A 23,641-nucleotide genomic window follows, 5' to 3' on the forward strand; every position below is an offset into this window, starting at 1 on the left:
CACACACACACACACACACACACACACACACACACACACACACACACCCTCCCTTCCCCAAAGCAAGCAGCATTTATAACATTTATAATGCTTCCCTTCCCACCAAACTTGACATAGGTGCAGGACAAAAAACAGAGCAGGACAGAGAAAGCTTAAGGTAGTGTTGGAAAGTGGGAGTAGTGACTCTGCTTCCCTCATTTTCACAAGACCTATCACTTTAAGGGTTTATGAAGATATTTTCCTGCAAAGGAAATCTTCTATGTGTCTTTCTTTGAGAAGTTTGATAAAAAAAAAAAGTTCTGTATTTATGTTCAGGTAGTGCTGGTGATTAGTATCCATGCTTTCTCATGTGATATGAAATTGGAAATTAGGGACTGGATTCCTATGCACACCCAAATGTTTTCCTATGAAGAGGGTTTTTGAAAAATTTTAATGAAGAGGGGTTAAATGAAAAAATGAGCCCTTTCCTATAGTTCCTTTTGTCATATTTTTGAAAAATATCTCCCATAATATAAATTTTTTTATTCAGAGGTGTTTTTGTCCCTATGGGGGGAAAAAAATGAACTCACACAGTTTTAAGTAGCAGGTGAAATTCAATTTAATTCAAACAATAAATGTTTGTTGAACTGAACTGAATAATCGTTAATCAATATAACTTAATATTAATGAGAAAAAAGTAATAAGTATAGCAATGCATAAATATGTATATAGTGCTTTATAGTTTATCAAGTACTTTCCTCACAATCCTAGAGCTGAAGACAGTGTAAAAATAATTAATCCATTTTCAGGCAAGTAAAATGATGAACAAATGAAGAAAAACTGGATGAAACCAAATACAGTACAGTATACAAAGATGAGGTTCACATTAGAGATCACACACTTTTTTAGAGTAATGAGGAATAGAATGTCAAGATATCTCTGAAAGCTGAGACTGTATCATATGATCAGAAATATTCAAGGATGTTATTACTATCTCAAAAAAAGCCAATCAAGAAGACATGTAAAACTATCAATCCATGTACCTCATGCTTCATCACTGCAGAGCTTTATGAGAATTATTTACACATATATCTCTGATGATGATGAAAAAGAGACATTCTTTCACAAAAGATATTTTATAGTAGATAACATCTTTACAGTCATAGAAATTGATTGAAAGTTATAGAGAATACAATATGCCATTGTATTTGTTAACTATAAAAAAAGGCTTTTGATTCACTAGAGCCATATTCAACTTTGAAAATTTCCCTTCCAACAAAATGTTCCCAATATATAGATCATTAAACATTCCTTGATAGATTCAACATCAGAGATAACTTTGTTTAACCAGCCCTTAACTGTTAATTGCAAACAAAGCAGAAAACACATGCGACTGTCGTGGAAGATGCCCAAGGCAGACTGTAAGTGGAATAGTGAGTCAGTGGGGGAGGTCTTTCAGATGCTCCAGTTTGTGGTTGGCATTATGTTGACTGCAGCAATAACAGAAATATCACAAAGTCTCCTAAATGGCATCCATATGCACAGAAAAGAATTTGGCTGAACAATTCATATAAGCAAAATGAAATGAGAGGACTTGGGGGTCACATGACGAAAAAGACTAGAGCGATGGAAAAACTCTGATGTTCAAATACAGAAGGGAAGGGAAAGATAAAAATGGTAAACATGAGAAAGATAAAAATGGTAAACAAGAATGAACAACAATAAAGAACTAAACAAAGATAAATGCATCACTTTGGGAAGTGCCAGTGAGGAATTTGTATAAGCCTATGTATACTTGTATCTACACAAGTCAGGGTTCAAAACTAAAGTAAAAATTTAGGCTCCAATAAAAATGACAGTTTTTTCCTCCTCAGAAATCAAACAAATTAAAACTGTACAAAAGGAGTGAGTTAAAAAAAGAAAACTGAGAACTAATTTGTAAAAAGAGCCATTCCTCATTTGGCAAATGGTCAAAGGATGAGTAAGCAGTTTTTAGAGAAGAAATCCAAGCTATCAATAGCCATACTTTTAAAAAATGCTCCAAATCACTAATAATTAAGAGAACTACAAATTAAAACAACTCTGAGGTATACCGTGTCATATTTGTTGGATTGGCAAAGATGACAAAAAAGGAAAATGATAGATGCTGAAGAGACTTTGGGAAAAAAAGGTATACTGATGCATTATTGGTGGAGCTGTGACAAGTACAACCATTTTGGAAAAACTATAAACAGAAAGCTATTAAACTGTGCAATGACACTCCTAAGTCTATGCTCCAAAGAGATCAAAGAAAGAAGAAAAGGATCTAAATGTACAAAAATGTTTATAGAAGCTCTTCATTTAATGGCAAAGAAGATGAAACTTAGGGGATGCCCGTCAACTGGGCAATAGCTGAAAAAGTTATGGTATATGATTGTCATGGAATACTGTTGTGCTGTAAGAAATAATGGCGAAGATGGTTTCCAAAAAATATTGGAAAGACTTATGTGAACTGAAGCAAAGTGAAGTGAAAAGAACCAGAAGAACAATTCATACAATAACAGCAATATTGTAAAAATAATCAACTTTGAAAGATTTAGTAACTCTGATCAACACAATGACCAACCACAATTCCAAAGGATTCATGATAAAACATGCTATTCACCTCCAGACAGAGAATGGATGGATTCAGAGTAAAAACTGAAATATATTTTACTCTCTTTCTTTCTCATTTGGACATGGCAAATGTGAGAATCTGTTTTGCATGACTATAAGTATGTAGAATGTTTTTTTTTCCTTCCTTATCAATGGGCAGGGGAGGGGAAAGAGAAGAGGAAAAAAATTTTAAACAAAATAAAATTAAATTGAATTTTTTTTAATTTTAAAGAAAGAAAAGATCAATAAAAACTGATTTTTAAAAAGAACTATCTTGTGTTGCTTTTTTTTGAAGGAATCCTATACAGAAGTTTATAAGGAGAATTAAATGACGAGCTTGAGAGAACCTGACTTTCCTGTGATTACTAAAAAGATGGAAATATTAAGATGTTTAATAGACTTTATTAACTGAAATGAGTTGAATCATTTGGGACTGAGCATATAGATAAGTGAAAAAGAATCATTTATTCATATATTGAGAATTTGAGGTCACTTGTGTTTTGATATTGTTTACAGAAATGTCTTATTATTTATTACATTTTTTAATAAATCTCTCAAAAAATAAATCTAACAAATATTTACTGAATTAAATGCTTATAGCAATGCCAGGAGCTATCGAGAGTGTAAGAAGAATAGTAGCAATAAGAATAACACTTATTTTATATATTTAGTTTTCCAGTCCCATTGTCCCTGTCTAATTTGGTAGACTTGCTTTGATACCCCAAAAAAAGGTACCACAAATTATAGGATGTTTACACCTATAGCTAAGAGCAGAATCTGGAAGATAATTTAACTATACAATTCCCTTTAGGATTTGCCTCCAGACTTCCTTTAGTGATACAAATAGCATAAGACCTTAAATCAAAGACCAATATATTTTATGACAAAACCGCAGGATTCAAAAGGGCTCTTTAGAGGTCATGTATTCTATCATTCATCTTCAGGCAGAACAATACTTAAAATACCGAACAGAGACTCTAATCTTTCAGAGTTCTACCTCCACAGCTTCCCTCAGAAACCAACTTTAATAGCGTAATGTTCTCTACCCAAATTACTTTATCCAAAGCTTAGAACCATTTCTTTTTGTCTTGTCATCAATAAAAAAAAATAGCTACTTATTCTCCTTTACAGTAATTAACCTGAACACAATAAGCAGTTACACAAATGTAGCTTATACATTTAATGGATGACTCAAGATCATTTAGGCTTGTTCCTGATACCCAGAAGACTTTCAGATCCTTTTTCTCACTGCCTTCAGTTTAGTACATGCAAAGGGAATTCAGAGCAATTTTAATTATACCTGAAGAAAAACATAATTAGCAGGATTACAGTTACAAAAAGAAATCACTCTAAATGTACACCCAAGTCAAATACAGTAATGTCCCCATTTATAGGCATAAGAAAATAACTATAACATTTTTTAAAAGTATCAGGTTTTTTTTTTTTAAGGACAGTCATTTGTAAAGATAATTTAGCATACTGAGTATATAGCAGTTCTTGCCAATTCTTTATTATATCAATAAAGCAAATAATGCATATTGTCCCTTGGAGAGCCACACAGTATTTTATATTACATTAAGACAATGACAGCAGATAAGGGTATTAGAAGCTAAGAAGACTATCAAATCTTGCCTCTAATATAGTAGCTGTAGATTCATGGAGAAAATGTTTAACCTTTCAGTGTCTGTGGACATCCTCTAAAACCCTAAGTTGGAGAGTTGCTGATATGAATTAGTGAAGGAAATTTCCATACTGTAAGTGTCCCACACCAATGAAGTCACAGGTGCAGACCCTTCCCTCCCCCACATACACAATATAAACATTTGAATTTATAATCAAATGCATAAAATTAACAGGTAATGAATAACTACAACTTTTACCCCATGAAATACTATCCCAGAGCAGCTAGGTAGCGCAATGAATAGGGCGCCAGCCCTGGAGTCAGGAGGACTTGAGTTCAAATCCGGCCTCAGACACAACACAAAAAACTAGCCGTGTGATCTTGAGCAAGCCACTTAACCCCAATTGCCCCACCTTACCCCTCCAAAAACAAAATTCTTTTGGGGTGGTTAGGTTACATAGTATATAGTTTACCGGCAACGAAGTCAGGAGGACCTGAGTTCAAATCCGGCCTCAGACACTTAACACTTACTAGCCATATGCCCTTGGGCAAGTCACTTAACCCCAATTGCCCTGCCTTCCTACCCCCCCCCAAAAGCAAAAACAAAAAAAACAACAACAAAAAAAAGAAATACTATCCCTACATTTTTATATGGGTGTATGTGTATTTGTGAAGTACGTGTACCTCAACTTACATCTTATATTTGGGAAAAAATGGTGATGTCCCCATTAATCTGGCGATCAGATTTTGGCAAACTCCATTTTCCAAAACACAGTGCCAAATTGGAAGCAAATGAAGAAGGCCTCATGATTGTTACAAAGCCCCCAAACCAGTTATAAAATTAATTCCTTAAGTTCTCATTCAAAATTTTCCTATCCCCTACTTAACATATAATTTTAATAAACCTGATTATGTGTTTACCCACTCATAGCAGAAAACAGAATAACAAACCAGAAAGTGTCAAAGAATTGTTGTTAGAGGAAATTCCTGAACAGTACCCATATATTACTTGACAGCCCCAAAGCAAACATGTATAACATTAATCCTGAAACATCAAGAATATTTATTTAGAAAGGGAGAATGATGCAGTGGACCTCAGAGTTAGGAAGACCTGAAATTAGGACCTGTTACTCCTATAGACTAACTGTGTGAACCTGGTAAAGTCAGCTGATTCAGACAACTCCCTAAGACTATAAACTGCAGAACAGGTACTAATCTGCTTTGGAAGAGAGAATAATTTCACCTGAAGTTTCTATTTACATCAGTGAAATCATAGATCTGAACCAAACAAAACTCAAGAATGAGTCTATCCCAAACAATGAAAGTAAAAAGCTTAGTGCATTAAGTTTCAATTATTTAGAAAATAAACTTATGTGGAAATACATAATTTCCAGTGTTCATAGATAAATGAGAAGCTACTATAAAATTACTTGGCAATTGTCCACTTTTCCTGGTTACAAAGGTACAGAAGAAAGAAATGTGCAATTTTACTCTCCCTTCTTCCTTAATAAAATACTGCGCACACACACACACACACACACACACACACACACACACACACACAAAATTATGTAAACATTTTGAGTCTACTTATTAAGTGGGTTAGAAGGAGCTGAATCTTTTCCTGTTTTCATGAAAATTGGTATCTGCCCCCACAATCCTCATGGAGCCAGTCTTCCAAAGAAATACATGACTGGATTTTCCATCAACAGATGGGTGGGTGGCATTTTTAGATACTTAAAAACATTAAGGTGTTGTATATACTGCATCTCTTTAATGGAACAATAAGATTGCAAGGATGCCAAAGGGCCTCATTGCCATGCAGATGGCAAACTAAATATGGTGGTGATTTTACCAATATCTTCAAAGACAGGAGGTCAATTTCTACAAACTATTCTTTTGCCAACTTTGTACTCCCTCCGAAGTAGCCTTTCTTTGCCTCTATGTCTCTTATCTACGAAGATCAAAAGAGAGGAGTTAAGAGAATAGAGTTACAAAATCATGTAATTTGAAAATGAAAATGGATGTCAGCTATCATCTAGTCCAATCCATACACAGGGAATGATGACCTGATAGCCATTCAATGGTCATCCAATCTCCATTTGAAGGCTGTCAAGGATGGAGGTCCATGACCTATCAAAGCACCCCAAACAATTTTTCGACAGATCTAATTGTTAGGAAATTTTTCCTTACATCAAACCAAAACATGCCTCTTTGAAACTCCTCCTGGTTTTATACGCTAATACTAACCAGAAAATGTTGTCTCATAATACAGATCAGTACTAAATTAAATCAGAGATATTTACTGGTCAAACTGTGTCCCTCAAATGCACCAAATACCTACAGCAAAAGCCCAGTGGATGTAATTAGCCTACAAGGTATTAGTCCTATACTCAATACTCGTGTGATAAAGAAGCTCCATTCTATTTCCTCCCGATACTATCAGGATGACTTTGATATGATTTGTAAAGTATTTTGAGTGATATAAAGGGTTCTTAACATATTTTGTGTCATGCTTCCCTTTAGCAATCTAGTGATTTTAATGGATCTCTTCTGAGAATAATATTTTTAAATGCTTAAAATTAAATACCTAGGGTTACAAAAGGAAATCAATTGTACTGAAATGCAGCTATCAAAAAAAAATTTTTTTTTATAAAAACAAGTTTATAAACCCTAGGTAGAAAAAAAAACAACAAAAACCTCATGCTACATAATTAAAGGAACAAACCTACCATAACACACTTGTAGCAAGTACTTTGCACAATTCTTTTGTATATGAAAATTTAAATTTGAATTCAGGTTTTAACTATGTAATAAAATAGATAACTGGGACATTTGAATAGGTAGGACAAAGATAAAATGAGAACCTCATCAAAGTTGTACAGATTACGAAATAAATTTAGTAAGCAACATTCCCCACCACTCTCTTCCATTTTCTCTCATTAAGGAACAATAAAAGATAAAAATTAAAAACTCATCATACCAAAAATAAAACGTATAGTTAAAATATTCCCTTTCTTACAAACATTATTTATTGAGGGAAATTTTTTAAAACAGTAAGAGAGGGTGGTAATGATTTTTTAAAACCTGCTTATTTGTTATACATTTATGAAAAAAGTATATTTAACATATCACATCATTTCTGCTCATCATTCAAGAAAATACTAACTTTCAATCAGCATGTAGCAAAATAATCACAACGTGCTAGATTTCAGGTTGCATCAATACACCCTCAAATATTCTTAAACATACACAGTAGTCATAACCTCTTTCCACAATTCAAAAGTTGTGAGGAAGAATCACAAATTAATATAACTTACTTTGGTTCTCCTATCTTAATGCCAGGATGTTGTGTGTAGGCATGTGAATGGGTACTTGGAGCAGATTTAAATGCCATTGGACAGATAGGACACTTGTAGAAAACCTCACAATGAGAACCTTGAATGTGAGACTTCAGGGCTGCTACATCAGAGTACACAACATTGCAATGTACACATCTGTTTAAAAACAAAAAAGAAACATTAGTATAAGACAGTTAATTCCAAATAAAAATAAAGTCATCGAATCATTTTTTAAAAATTCAAATGATATATTTATCTTTTTAGATTTCTAGAGACTCTCCATGAGTTCCATTTTGTTTTTTTCTCCGCAGTACAATTTTTTTAGGATTGAGGAATACCAAAGGAATTAGTAATAATATTCAAATGGTTCATGTCTCAAACAACTCTAAATTTTTCAGGGGCAAAGATCCAGACTAAGGTGATACTAAGGGACAGATCTATTAGTCTGAGACACAGAGGCAGGCTGGCACACTGAATAGAACCCCAAATAGAAGCTGGATTTGAATCCTGGCTTTGTGAATTCATAACTGCAATCTATCACCTAGTCTCTCTAGCCTCAGCTCCCTCACTTGTAAAACGAGGAGGCTGGAATATATATATAGCCTCTAAGGTACCAATCCTATGATTTGTTGAGAGCACCGCTGTTCTCATGGTGATTCTTATGTTGGAGAATCACCCCACAGTGTGGGTCAGTTCTGTGATCTTGGGTTTCTTTTCTATCCCTACAGTCAAATCACATCTTCAAATGGGGAATGGGAGGAGGGGGTAACCCACATTCTACAACAAGGTGGCCTAAGAGACCACACCAGTCAAGGTCAACTGACACCAATAACATGGCTGGTGGGGACTTTCTCTATTTGCTTTCCAAACATATGCTGGCTATCAATATGTCAAATTATTTGTTCCACAGGTACAGAAACATGTTAAGTAAAGTTAACCTTTCACTGTATTACCATCTGGCTTTTATTTACAGAGAAATATTTTTCATTATACTAGTCCAATTTAATGGCAAACATTTTAAATGACAGCACTAACTATAACCATGAAAAAAAATCCATATTCTTGGACAAAAAAATTACTTCTCCACCTCCATGACATTATTCTTCACATATTATCTCTCTTATACTTGGCCATCTGTGTCTGTTTTTCCTTCAGGATCATTTCTCTAATTGCTAAAATTTATTCGAATCACTATTACATTCTGCAAATTTTGTCTTTACCTCCACTCCCCTTTGATACCTTCATTCAAGAGAACTCCATCCTTATTATGCTCATAATGGCCTTTATTTGACTTGAAGTCTTTCTTTTCTAAGCTTTCAAGGTAGCACACATCAGGCACTTTGTGAAGTCATTTTTATTCTGTTAGCGCATGGCATGTACAATTTCTCAATTTATAATTCTTATGCCACAGGAGTATTATTATGAGAACATTACTGGTTAAGCATAAATCTTGTTAATATCATCATATCCATGATTAATATTAAAGCCTTACCCAGATGAACCAGTCTTTAAGGTGGAAAAGTGATATACGCAAACTCAAATCCTTCTGGATTGTGAAGGACTGGTATTAAAGAGAGAACCATTATAGTACAATGGAAAGGGTGCTAAATGGATAGATACAGTAAAGAGACCTGGGACCCCCCAAGTCTGCCCTCACTTCATCAAAATGACCTTGAGGGATTCACAACGTGCTGCCCCCCCCCCCCCCCCCCCCCCCCCCCCCCCCCCCCCCCCGGCCTGTGTCTCAGTTTCCTCTCTTTTCTAGCTGGACCAAAAAATTTCTAAGATTCTTCCCAACTCTAAGATTTTATAAATGTTGTGAATTCAGTGATTCCAAGATCAAGCCAATCCCACTATTATTCATGAGTTTTAAGCAATACAATGATTTGCTTCACAGTATAATGAAATATTTTGTTGTGTGGCATGCTTACTGCACATGACATTCTCAGAGGAAAAATGTCAAGAATCACTAGAAAAGAGATCTTGGCCAAAGTCACGTGTACTCTGGGGCTCACTCAAGGCATAAACCAAAGATTTTTTAGCATTTCTTTCTTTAAGAAGAAACACAGAAGTATGAGAATAAGTTCTCCATGTCTTTGCTCTGAGACTTTCTGAATCTTGACAGAAGTGCCACTCTTTACTTGATTGCATGCCGCCATGGGAGGAGGGGGGAGAGAGGGGAGGGAGAGGGAAAAAATTTGAAACTCAAGGGAATGGGGAACTGGATCTTGTAAACTAAAAGTAAACAAACAAATTAATAAATACAAAAAAGTAAAATAACTGCTCTTGCGGAAAATCTCCAATATCATCCAATCAATACACTAAGCTGTGGAAAAGGCAGAAATTTAAAACTAAGAAGTAGGTGACTGGGATAAAAATTGCAAAATCCAAGGTGGGTCCATCTGCTGAAAGGCGATGTGAGCTAGTGGAGAGAATGCTGCACTTGGAGCCGAGGGACCCCCGGCTTCAAACCCCCTCTCAGATCTCTAGGAGACTGTGTGACCACGGGCAAGATACTTATTCAGAGTCTCACTTTCTTCATTTGTAAAATAAGCATAATGATACTTCCACATCTTGTCATATGTGATTGCAAAAAGTAAAGCACTTTTAAAACCTAAAGGAGCTACATAAATGTGACTTGCTATTCATTTTTAGACATGCTTGGTGGCCATGCCAGGAGACAACATACAAATTACACACTTGTAACACTGATGAACAATGAAGAGGTAAATAAAAGTAATGTGAAGTTGGGTAAAATACAAAAATAAAGGGAGCTCTCTAGTGAGACAAAATAATTTTCTGCTCCAAGGTAAAAAAAAAAAAACTCATCCACAACTAAAAAAATGATCTTTAGAAAACAAAGGGGAGTCCCGTGTTGGACAAACAGGAATCCCCAGGGGAAGCACAATTCTCTGACATGAGCTAGGACAGAGGTTAGTCCTCAAAAAAAAGGAGATCGGGGAGTCAAAGTATCTTTAATACCAAAGTCAATATTTTTTTGGAATATTTTAGGATCCTTAGAATCTAAATTACATGGAGCACGTAGGAAACAGAACCACAACAGTGGCAGCACAAGAAAGTAAAGTCATAAATAAGGACTTAGGGGAAAGGTGCTGTGGTATTGTTAGTGAGATGACCATGGTAAAATTTGTGAGTGCAGATGAAAGAAAAGGAAACTTTGGGTTTCTAAGGCTGGAGGCAAGGGGGTAATCTGAATTAAGAGAAAAAAATAGGACACAGACCAGCAGGTCACCAAGTTCTTTTCTATCTATGAATCACCTCATGAATCTCAAGTTGCATTGTGTCAGGTACCATTAGAGCAAAAATAGGGCATATGTTTAAAGGGCACAAAGATACAGTCATTCCACTGAAGAAAGTTTCTGTATAAAGAAAAAGCCACCAGAAGCAAATTCAGGATGGGATCTTCAGGCACCCAGGTGACCAAAGCAAGTGATCAAGAGGTCACTCTATATTAGCACTATGGAATGGGAGAACTGGGAGGAAACAGTCTTTATCATGGAGTCAAAGTATTAGTCACTATTAACCACCACCAGGCAAGCAACGTTGAAAACTATTAATTGCATTGCTTAGGGTGGGGCTTGGAACTGTAGAGAGAGCGTATCTATGCCTTAGTAATAGAAAGACATTTCCATAAGTATTTTAGGCAAGAGATTTTGGTATGGAAGACCACAACTTGAAAATTCTGTGATTAAAGAGAAGTGTTTTTTCTTTCCTTTATAAAAGGCACAATGGAGTGGTTGAGCTGGCTCAGATGAGAACTTACAAAAGTCAACTATTATATTTTCAGGGTGAGCTTACAACTTGAAAATCAGCAAACTACAAATAAGGGTTTAACTTATTGTTATATTTGATTGTTTAGGCTTAAGAGAGTGATGAAGAAAATGTTAATAATGCAGATTAAACTTAAAAATGTATCAGGTTTATTTTTTCTAAGAGCCAATTTTTAACATTTACCAGCATACTCTATCTATAACTATCTATAAACTATATTATACAGAAGACATGCATATCCCTATAGGTCCACAGCCTCAGGACAAGACAAAAATTTGCAGTTTAAAAAGATTTTTACTAAAAATTGTAATGCAAAATAATGGTCTTTTTCAAGTAACCTGAAAAAAGTAAATGGGGTTACAATTTTGTGAGAGTCAAGGACAGAGTTTATAAGATAATTTATTTCTTTCAGTATACTCACAGGGATAATTTTGAGAATTAGAAAAATAATTAGTTAAAAACAGTTAATTCCACTTTTCTTTCTGAATGAATTTAAATATTTTCTACTTCCAATATGCTCCAGACATAGCAATATTTCAGTTAATATTTAAACAATATATACCAGTGGCAAATTTTAGTATCTGTTAAAACCTATGGGAATTCAGGGGAAAATATGGTCATTCAATGAAATAGAGGACTTTCAGGCATTCTTGATGAAAAAACCAGAGCTGAACAGAAAATTTGACTTTCAAATATAAGAAGCAAGAGAGGCATGAGAAGGTAAACAGGAAAAATAAATCATAAGGACCTTATTAAAGTTGAACTATTTACATTCCTACATGGAAAAACAATAATTGTAATTCATGAGACTTTTCTCAGTATGAGGATAATTGAAGGGAATATATATGTATGCATACATATATATGTAAAGGAGGATGTATGTGTATATAAATACATATGTGAGTGTGTGTATATGTGTGTACATGTATACCTAGACAGAGGGCACAGGATCAGTTGACTACGAAGGGATGATATCTAAAAAATAAAAATAAGAGGTGAGAGAGGAATACATTGGGAGGAGAAAAGGAGAGCTAGAACAGGGTGAATTATCTCATATAAAAGGCAGGAGAAAACTGTTACAATGGAGGGGAAAAGCAGGAAGGTGAAAGGGAATGGGTCATCCTTACTCTTACTGAATGACTTAAGGAGGGAATAATATACATACTCAATTGGGTATCATCCTACAGGAAAGTAGGGGGAGAAGGGGCTAAGAGGGGAGATGATGGAAGGGAGGGCAGATTAGGGGAGAGGGCAGTTAGAAGCAAACGCTTTTGAAAAGGGACAGGATCAAAGTAGAAAACAGAGTAAGTAGGGGGCAGGAGAGGATGGAGGGAAATACAGTTAGTCTTTCACAATGTAACTACTAGGGAAACATGTACAACCTATATTGAATTGCTTGTCTTCCCAGTGAAGGTGGGTGAGGAGGGAAGAAGGGAAAGAATCTGGAAATCAAAGTTTTAAAAACAAATGTTAAAAAAATTGTTTTTTACATGCAACTGGGAAATAAGATATATAGACACTGGGGTACAGAAATCCATCTTGCCCTACTAGAAAGTTAGGAGCGGATGGGGGAGGATATAAAAGAGAACAGATTGGGGGAAGGGGAATTCAGTAGGCTCACTATCTTGGGGTAAGAGCAGGGGAAAGGTAGGGAGAAATTTTCTAACTCAAAATCTTGTGGAAATGAATATTGAAAACTTGAATAACAAATTGGAAAAAAAATCTATGGGTAAATGTTTAAAGTTGATTTCTGCTAGAAAATAACAAATATAGTAATTATTAAAAGTATATGACATTGGGGCAGCTAGGTGGTGCAGTGAATAGAGCACCGGCTTTGGAGTCAGGAGCACCCGAGTTCAAATTCGGCCTCAGACACTTAACTAGCCATGTGACCTTGGGCAAGTCACTTAACACCAATTGCCCTGCCTTCCCCCTCCAAAAAGAAAAAAAAAAAAGTATATGACAACTGTCAAAAGAAGTGTTCTATTTTTATTTGAATTTTTAAAACATATTTAACATAATAATTAAAGCTACCTTAGATTTATATCTTTCTTTATAACACCCAATGGTTTTCATAGCAATTATTTAATTTTTATCCTAGTAATACTGTATGGAATTAAGATAGCACCACCACTATTTCATGGGTTGGGGCATCATGGAAAACCCCATCATGTGACTTGTCTACACTGATGGCAAAGCTAGAACTAAAAAACCCAGGTCTCCTGATTTCTAGCCCAGGGCTCTTTCCACAAGGCACTGAATGAAATAAAACAACCTATCAGACTTTTGTAGAAGAAGGTGAGGCTGAAGCAAAATAAAGACTACAGTATAAATGTGGGGCAAACCTCATAGTTTCTTATATTAGGAAAAGGCTACTGTAGATTAAGAATTCAACTATGGGCAAAACTGAGCTCCCACAAAATTATCCCATCATTGGTACAATTTAATTTTAGAGCATTTAAGTAACAAAACTTATAATAATAAAACCATCTTCTAGTATAACACTTTGAAAACAAAATACCACACATAATACAATACTTATTTTATGTTTGATATAAAATACAGTAATACCTCTATTAACAAGGAGCATGTATTCTATAAGCTTTGTTCTCAGAAATGTTGTTGCCAAAGGCAGATTCTAAGCAGCATTCATCAAAAAATAAAGGAATTCGTTTGTAAATATCAAATGCTATTTAAATGTGTCAGAAAACAAACTGTGCATCTGGGTACTGTGGAATACAGGAGTTAAGGTTAGGGGTTTGGGGAGGTAAGTTGCACTCTATTCATAGGATGAGAGGACAGGGAGAGATCCAGAAGGGATCTGTCCAGTACAACAGATCCTAAGGACCAGTCTTTAAGAGAGACTGGTGGTGACAGTTTAAACACCAGATGTTTTCTTACAGTGAAAGAAGATACTATATGATTTCAGTGAAGTCAAAGAGTCTATATCAACATGAAAAAAGAAGAGTATAGGAAGGATACCTAAGGAAAGCTTCACCAACTTTACCATATTGCCTAGTATCAGTTCCGTTTGTCTCTGGCTGTACTCCATACAGAAGCTGTATGCTGAACTTTAGTTTCGTTTGTTTGCTGATTTTTGCACAGCTCTACATAATGCACTGAGGTCCAAGGTTCATACCAGAGCAGCTCAGTATATATATGGTTTTCTTGTTTATCATTATTATTTTACAGAAGGCTTAAAACCAAGAAACCTTGTTCCTGGAGGACTCGTTAATTGAGGTATCACTGTATACTGATGTTAAAACTGTTATAATTCAACTTAATTCAATTCAACCAACCAATTAAGCACCTACTATGTACAAGGCACTGTGTGCATGGACCACTCAAAATGAGATCTAATAACAAACAAATAAACATTACTTGCACACAAGCAAATGACATACTGACCGAAAACCAACTCTCCGAGTATAGTGCAGACAGTTCTTGGTGACATGGGTCTGGAAGTGGACCGATCTGCAGATGGCCCCACACTCAGGGCACGTGTATGGAGATTTGTGCTGATGGATTCTCTGGTGTGAGGCATAGCTGCACTGGTTAGGAAGCAGCATCTGGCAGATGTTGCATGTCTTCTAAATAAACCAAAAGGGGAAAAAAAGTTTGGTCCCACTATGTATTTTCTAATCTGCAAAGAACTTTTTAAACCTCAAAAAAAAGAACAATCCATCTCTCATTTTAAATATTATTATTACTACTGAGACTAAGCACAAGGAAAAATGCGAACTAAAGAATTAAAAATTAAACATGTCACTCCATAACTTGTGAAATGCAAAGACATAAACTGTATTAAAGCCAAACCAAAAGTGGGAGCTAAAGAATATTACTAGTTTTACACAGATTTTCTAATTTTGTTAGTTTGTGGCAATTGCTTAATGCTACCTAAATGCAACAGTTTGTACTTAATTTTGTCTTGTAACAGCAAGGAAAAAGCATTTAACTTACAACTAAAGGTTAGAGACTAAATTTTACTAATGCTCATACAATTAAAAATCATGCTTAATTTTTTAATGCAGACTTGTACCTTGACAGTAGTCATAATCCTAACCAACTTTTTTCTTCAAAATACTAATACATTTTAAACTAATCCATTCTCTGATTTCTGTCATTTCAGTAACAAGAAATCTGAAATATAGGAATGCAAAAGAGTACCTACACTAATTAGCTATTCTTTTTTCTGTAGCTTAATTGGTCTTTAAACTGATAAACAGATCTTTTCCTTTTCCCTTATAAGTGAAGGTCAGAGATTAAATTCTATAGAAGAACTTTAAATCATAAGACTGTTTACATATAAAATAAGAAGATGAATCTGTATGACATTGTCTTTAATTTTAAAACCTATTTAAGCCAAAACATATGAATCCAGGACTCTCCCTTACTGAAAGATATGAAATACATTTTGTATACAGGACCACAGATTTAGAGCCAGAAAGGATGTCAGAGGTCATGTGGTACACACCCTCCCCTCATCTGACAGATGAGTAAAGTAAGGCTCAGAGAAGTTAAATGATTTGCTTTAGCTGACTTGGTCACAGATAGCAATTATGAGACAAAAATTGAACCCAGGTTTTCCTGACACTAAGTTCAGCACTTTAACAACTGTACCACATTGCCTCCTATATTCAAAGTTGAGGCTTTCTATAAAACCTAACACATTTTTTTTTTAAAGCAATCAGGGTTAAGTAACTTGCTCAAGGTTACAAGGCCAGTTATTTCTGGGTGTGGTGCTGAGTATCTGACCCTGGGATTTGATCTCCAGATCATCCTGACACTGGAGCCAGTGCTCTTACTCGCTGTGCTAGCTGGCCGCCCCAAAACCTAACACATCTTGATAAATATGTCACCTTTAGTCTAAGATCTCAAATGTGGATTTTTCCAATCCTTTATTCACATGTCAAAGAATTTGGAAGTGAAAAGCATTTTCCATTATTAGTCAACTTTTTGCTTTTAATCAAGTTGGTTATTTAAATTTCAAATTTAACATGATCACAAAACTTTGTAGACTGAAAATAATATGCAAATGAATTTTACATTGATTTCTCCAGTAAAAGGAAGCACAGTCTGGTGACTAGAGATGTGTACTCAAAGATAAGAAGATGTAAGTTCAAGTTCCAACCCTTAAATACATACTATCTGTGTGACGTGTGGCTCTGGGCAAGTCATTTAATCTTTCAATGTTCCAGGAAACTCTCTAAGACTATAATTTGTATTGAAGGCCTGCATTGCTAGAGGGAGTTTTCTATACTAATAAAATTATAGGTTCAGTCATTTTCCTTTTGGTATTAATATTTTTAAAGCCATACTTTAAATTCATTAAATAATAATTATCATCAAAGAAAGACAGAGCTTGTGAAGATTTTAGAAATCCATTTAATTCAATCCCATGCTTTTAAAGATGAGTGATTTGATTAGTCACAAAGTGACAAAAAACTGACTATAATCCAGGGCTCCCAATTCTCATTACACTCTCCTTCCTACCACAAAGTAAGAATTGTCTAAATAGTTTTCATGAGATACAATCCCATTAAAAAGATGGCAATCTCCTATCTATGTAAACACAAATAAACATACATGCAAATTCATTTATCAGGATCCTCTCTATAATTTCACTTTTAAAATAACCATTTCTTTGAAATAAAATCTTCTGCCTTCATTGTAGATTGTTCAATGCCTGGTACTGAATGACAATTATTTAATTTCTACAGTATGTTAAAGAGTTTCTTTAATTGTCATAGGTTGAGACTGTCGATATTTTCACGTTAATCTCTAGAAGCAAAGCACAGGTCTTATTTAAGCTAACAAAGGTGTTATGCTTTGCCATATAGAATCAAATCAAATTTGATAATGGTTTTCCCTCTTGCAAACCTGAGTAACATAATTGTGAGACGGTTGATAGGAAGGTTTTGCTATTTTTAACAATTAATATTATTAGCTAGTGCCAAAGTCATTCTTTTGATGTCAGACAATTTTTTAAAATGCACTTTTCTTTCCGAAATAGTAAGAATCTTTACACATAGGGTTCTCTACTAAAAAAAATGTGGGAAACATTTTTACAATCTGCATGTGCATTTTGTGTTCATTAAAGTCATTCAGATACCACAAGCCTACAAGGCAGAAAGAAATGAGAGTTCTCACCAGAATCGAGGTCTACTTATAATGTACTGGGGGCAAAAGTAACTATTGAAAAGCTGACTTGAAAAAGAAAGACTGGCTCTTATATTCCTCCTCACCAAAGATTTATATTTAACTGCTTCTAGCTGCTTTGAACTCTATTTTCTCCTTTTTATTTTTCTGATAGATTTATAGCCCTTCCTTCCTCAGTAGGAGTATGACAGTAACAGGACAATAACATAGATTAATCCCCAAACTGAAAATAAGTTAATTTGATCACTCTTAAATCTGGGGCATCTTGTGGGATATTTAAAATATTTATTTCTACATATATACATATAAACCACATTTACTCACATATTTCTCCTCTTCAAGCACTTTCCTTTTTTTCCCCCACCATCATTGAGGAAAATAATTTAAGCTTTCTCCTTTATTCCCTACACCACATCTCTGTATTCCCAAAGCTGCTTTTAGCACAATAGTTGTCCTAAATCCCTAAAGGCCTGAACAAAACTAAGAATTTTTAACTTAACTCCTCACTTTCAGCACATAGAAAATCCATTCTTGCACTGACTAGAGAGTGACCTATGAACTTAAAAAAAAATTGATCACTGTATTTCAATGGATTTGGTTTCCTTTGTAATACTATATTTCATGCATTAAAAAACATTATTCTGAGAAGGGATCCAAAGGTTTCACCAGACTGAAAGTCATCCATGACACAGAAATTTTTAAAAACTGCTGAACTCATGGCTTAATATGAACTGTCATTCTTGTTTTATGGGGGAAATAAAAATAAATCTCTTACTGATATAACATTCACAGAAAATGGTGATATGTTTTCCCAACAGCACTGAGAGGACCTATTCTGCTAATTTTGCTGAAAAAAGTTGGAATTCATGGCCCTGTGTGGCACATGTGTTTTGGTAGGGGTCTTCAAAGTTTACAAGTTCTTCAGAGTCCTATGAAATTTTGATTAACTCTGCTAACCCACCCATGATTCTCCTTGAAAAGATGTTGGGGGGCGGCTAGGTGGCACAGTGAATATCAGATCACTGTCCCTGGAGTCAGGTGGACCTGAATTCAAATCCAGCCTCAGACACTTAACATTTACTAGCCGCATGACCTTGGGCAAGTCACTTAGGCCCAATTGCCCTGCCTTGCCCCTCCCAAAAAAAAAAGATATTGGAATAATAACATTATTTTCATAATTTTGATTATTTGTGTAGATGGCTCAATATATTTTGGACTAATTGGATATTGGTAAGTATAATACATAACAGTGAACAAAAAATGAAAATTGGAAAAAATCACTGCTAATTACTATTTATTAGGGGCAGATAGGTGGCACAGTGGAGAGAAAACAGGATATGGACTCTGGAAGACCAGAGTTCAAATTCTGCCTCAATCACTTACTTAGACAATGTGGACTAAGACCTTTAACTACTCTGCCTTAGTTTCTTCTGTAAAATGGAAATAGCACCTAACTCACAGAGTTATTGTGAGAATGAAAATAATTTAAGTATGTAAAGCACTTTGCAATTCTTAAAGCACTAGCAGCAGCACCCTTACTGTACTTCTCAAAGCTTCATAGCCTTGGCTGTGCAGGGAACTTCTGGTGTCTACAGCTACACAGTTAATCAAGGGACATGATTGCTAGGTTTCACTGTCAGAAAGACATTACAATAATTCCATACCTTTGACTTTCTTCTCCCAATCACACTTTAGTAACAAAATACTTTCCTGCTATGGTGAAAGAGAAATATGCAAGCAAATGTGGCACATCTTTCTTTCTGTTGAGAATTCCAAAACTGACCTTCCACAAGGCATATGCTCAAAGTAATAGACATTAGTTTGAATCAGTATTTTAATTAGGGATCTAAAGGTCACATAGACTCTGATAGTTTACTATGATGGCCCATATATTTAGTAAATTGGTTCTGTTTCCTAACTGGTCAGGTAATCTACCATGTTATGTCTGATTTTTAAGAGATTTATATCCTATTTTCTTTCCTGACTTTTTTTCTAACTTCAAAATGAAAACACAAAGTATTTCATTTCATTTTCCTGGTGTATACTAAATGTTTAAATTTTAAAATATTTATATATCATTTCAAAAGCAATTGTAATTTTTTAAAAGAAAATTCTATGGCTAAGAGAAATGCTTTTAGATTTTTGATGTATTTTGTCACAGGCTCAATTAAGAGCAAAAGCCTAAGCAGAACTCTGTTTAAAATTATCTTACCACATTTATTGAGCTTCAGAACCAATGCCACAATTTATCTTTTGCCATCTATGCATTAATAAGTAGCAATATAAAAGTGGAGAATCTGGAGTATTCTTTGATAACATAAGAAAACGGCAAAAATAAAACTTCTTATTCCAATAATAGAAACATATGGATTTTTTTTCATATTCCTTCCAAAGCATCTTTCTTTGCAGCACTACAAAAGAAAATCTAAATGTTATGCCACAGAAAAAGCCACAGACCAACCATATCAATTGTCTTTGAAATGATTAAGTAAAATAGTTTACAGTACTAACAACCCCACACTTAGAAATCCCCACCCCCACTCTTAGAGTGGGCCATAATTTGGCTACTCATAAAAGAGGTAGAAGTGAAACTCTGCTAGGTTTCAGAAAAAAAAGACAACTTTGTTATTGAAAATTCATTTAGTGGCTAGTTTGTGATTATTCTTCACAAAGATTAGGGACAGAAAGTGCCTTTTTTATCCCCAAAACCACCCTAACTTCACCATTTCAGTTTGATGACAACTATAAACTGTCATTATGGGACTACAAAGGAGTAAAAGTTAGGGGGCAGAAAAGATGGAGACAGAAAATGAAATGACATTTCTTTGGTCTATTGTGTTTCTAACTCATATGACCCAAAGCCCAAACGATAATTGCATACTAAGTACACCATATTCAACTCCAGGGGCAACTGTACTTTTAAATTCTTCCAGATATGCATACTTTGGAAAATAAACAGTATTTCTTGGAAGTGTTTCTCATCTCCAGAATCTCCTGCCTAGTCTGAGAGATTCCCTGTGTTTTAAGCAGCAAAGAGTAAGACTTACCTTTACCTATCCTGATGAAGTAGAGGTATGAAGCTCTGTTGTTAGCTTTCCTAGTCTACATTTCAGTCATATTACAATTACTTCTTATAAGTATTTTTAACAAAGGACATTTCATTAGGCCTAAATATTCTGGGGTTTTAAGAAAAAAAATAAAATTTATTTGATGAAAGAAACATCAAATAAAGATAGATATAAAAAAATGCTTTGAGATAAAAAGGTTCAAGGTCTCTTCTTTGACAAAAAAAGACATTTTTACATTCACTCTCAAGAAGGCAGCCATCACCATAAGGTAATGAAAACAAACGTGCAATTTCCCTCAGTTCCATGTACTACTGGAACCTTTCCAGATTTACCATCTTTGACAACAGAGTCAGCACTTGGAGCTTTCCCAACAGGTTGGTTGCTATTGTGAAGTAAGTTTCCCTCACCTGACACTTTTACCTCAACCTGACTCTAACTCCTGGCCTTCTCCTAATCTGAGAATTGAGAGTCATGAGGGGTTTTGTGCAAAGGCTGAAGGAGATAACCCACTTGGTGCTTTATGAACCTGGTTAGCAGTAACACCCTCCCCCTAGTTCCAGAGCACAAAGGATACAGGACAGATTTTTTTTCTTGTCCATATACATCAGTCTGCATTTGTGTTACTGCAATCCATCTAAATGTTCAACTCAGAAGCTACTGAATATCAAACCTAAAAAAGACCCAAAGTCATCATCCTCTAGTACAGCCTTCTCATTTTATAGATGAAGAAACTAAAATCCAAAATAGGGGATAGGACTTGTCCAAGGTCACAGCCCTGGCAATAGAACTCAACTTCCTTCACACTACCAACTCTTTCTACCTATACTATGATAGATTCTTTAAATGCCAGAATCAGAGAATTTTAGACCTAGAAGAGACTAGGAATTCACTATGCAAGTGTGCCTTAATCAAAGGGTTCAACAGAAATCTTTTAGTCATGCTCGATTTAGCCACAAGTCTAAAGACACATTCTTAAATATCAGCTAATTTTCAATAAGTGTTAGCAAATTCATAGACTGTGATTTTGTTAGCCCTTCTATTCTAAAGTTAATCATTTACTTATTTAAGCGCAAGCTGCTGTTCTCATGAACTTTTAATCAAAAGAATTTTTAAAACAAAAGTAATCAGGCTAGAATTATCCTTCACAATTATAACATATCACATGTTGAGTTTCAGTAAACTTTTAAAATGTCAAAAACCACTATTAAGGATAGTAGCCACCAGTTTAGTAAATTGGAGATTTAGGACACAAATTACATATATGAACAATCTATTAATTCTCAGATTGGTGAAATGTTATGTGGTCTAATAGAAAGAGTATCAAATTATAAATTAGGAGTTATGGATTCTAGTCCCAGGTCTGAGACTAATTGAATTTGTGATATTGAGTTTGTCAAAGCCTCTGGAGCTCCCTTAAACTTTTAAAATTCCTCAATTTCAGTATTATGATAAAGAATTCATCTTCTCCTGTGGCTAAATAGACGAATGATTCTGTCTGTGAGCTAGGGAAACAGAGTGTGAGCCTACAAACCTTAAAACACAATATTTTGAAGTTTCAGAACACATAATCAGAAAATGGAATTAACAGCAGGAGGAAAGAGGATGAATCTTACTTTGCATTAATCTATATCTATCTACATTTTTATTAGAGAGATTAAGTAATGATATACCAATGCATGTGAACATTAATTATTAAAGCTCACCTCAACTCTCTAGTAGAAAAACAACAAAATGTATTTATAAAAATGTCTCCTTTTTATACACAGAACAGGTCAAAATCTAAAGACTACTTCTACTAATTTATTCTTTAAAAAAAATTCACAGGGCAGCCAGGTAGCATAGTGAGTAAGAGCACCAGCCCCGGAGTCGGGATGATCTGGGGATCGAATCCAGGCTCAGACACTTAGCACCCACCCAGAAACACCTGGACATGTAACCTTGAGCAAGTTACTTAACCCCAATTGCTTAATGGTGGCCAGGTGGCACAGCGAGTAAGAGCACCGGCCCCAGAGTCAGGATAACCTGGGATCAAATCCGGGCTCAGATACTTAGCACCACACCCAGAAATAACTGGCTATGTAACCTTGAGCAAGTTTACTTAACCCCAATTGCTTTAAAAAAAAAAAAACGCCTCACAATTTTTTAAAAATATGGCAAAATTAGGGAAAAAAAGTTTTAGGAAGTTGAGTTCTCCCATAAGAAATTGAAGAACTCTCCAATGAAGTCACAGCAGCTTAAGTACACCCTTCTCTGTATCAAGAGAACAACCGGATTTTGGCCCAGTGGGGACATGATTTATAATTATTGTGCACAATTTAGTTGAGTACCTACTGGCTAGTTCTATATGAGAAAAGTATCACCAAACCACCCATGTTGACTGATTCAGAAACATTTGAGTTTGGTTTGGTTTGTTCTGCCATCTGTGTCAAAGATGAAGTAGCTTAAGAATCAACTTATAGAGTGCCAATCATGAGTCTTCTGTCTAAAAAAATTCTCCCCCTCCAATGTGGCAAAAATGCTTTCAAATAAACATGAACAAAAGGTTGCATCCACATGCCTTAGTTTATCTGCTGCCAAGATGCTGGTGTGTTACTGGGTAGACCAATCCACTGAGTATAACATTGGCTTCAATTCCAACATTTCAGCCTTAAGTACAAGTTTTATTATTCAAAAAGTCATGAGAATTTGAAATGTTCTAACTATTTCATTTTTTAGCCCTTTTCTGAAACCAAATTACATGTACCTGAGAGGATGTTCTTTTAGTTTTCCTCTGAACGACTATAGAATTCCATGGCTCTCTTATTGCACATTATGTCTTGTGTTTTACTTTAAAATGTCTTATTTCTCCAAGTTGACTGCAAGTTCTTATTGTTACTGCTGAAGTCTATAGTGTCTAGGAGAGCATCTTGCACATAGTAAATGCTAAAAAAAATCTGTCATTTGACAATGAATATTGAGCACATGTGTCTAAATGAGAATCTATATACAAAACAGAGAGAAACATACATAATAAACACATTAAAATCCTCTTTGAATGGGTTATATTT

General features: G+C 35.0%; 1 protein-coding gene and 1 long non-coding RNA gene across 25 annotated transcripts in view; one reads left to right on the forward strand and one right to left on the reverse strand.

Annotated features, from left to right (window-relative positions):
- LOC138173021 (zinc finger protein 532) overlaps positions 1-23,641 on the reverse strand; it is a 116,279-nt gene that overhangs the window by 39,880 nt on the left and 52,758 nt on the right. For all 24 annotated transcript variants that reach the window (XR_011171325.1, XM_069103011.1, XM_069103035.1 and 21 more), the window contains 2 exons: positions 14,776-14,957; positions 7,555-7,731 (listed from right to left, as the gene is read on the reverse strand). Coding sequence is in view for 23 of the 24 variants with exons in the window: in XM_069103011.1 (XP_068959112.1) it covers positions 7,555-7,731; positions 14,776-14,957 (359 nt within the window). In the remaining variant the exon portion in view is untranslated. The remainder of the gene's footprint in view (positions 1-7,554; positions 7,732-14,775; positions 14,958-23,641) is intronic.
- The window catches only part of LOC138173131 (uncharacterized), a 74,272-nt gene continuing 57,495 nt past the window's right edge, over positions 6,865-23,641 (forward strand). The window contains exon 1 of the long non-coding RNA XR_011171332.1: positions 6,865-6,896. This is a non-coding gene — a long non-coding RNA (uncharacterized lncRNA). The remainder of the gene's footprint in view (positions 6,897-23,641) is intronic.

This window comes from Petaurus breviceps, unplaced genomic scaffold (assembly GCF_028583685.1).
Source record: "Petaurus breviceps papuanus isolate PSGF00001 unplaced genomic scaffold, PetGlider_PUasm1.0 129, whole genome shotgun sequence".
Lineage (NCBI taxonomy): Eukaryota > Metazoa > Chordata > Mammalia > Diprotodontia > Petauridae > Petaurus > Petaurus breviceps.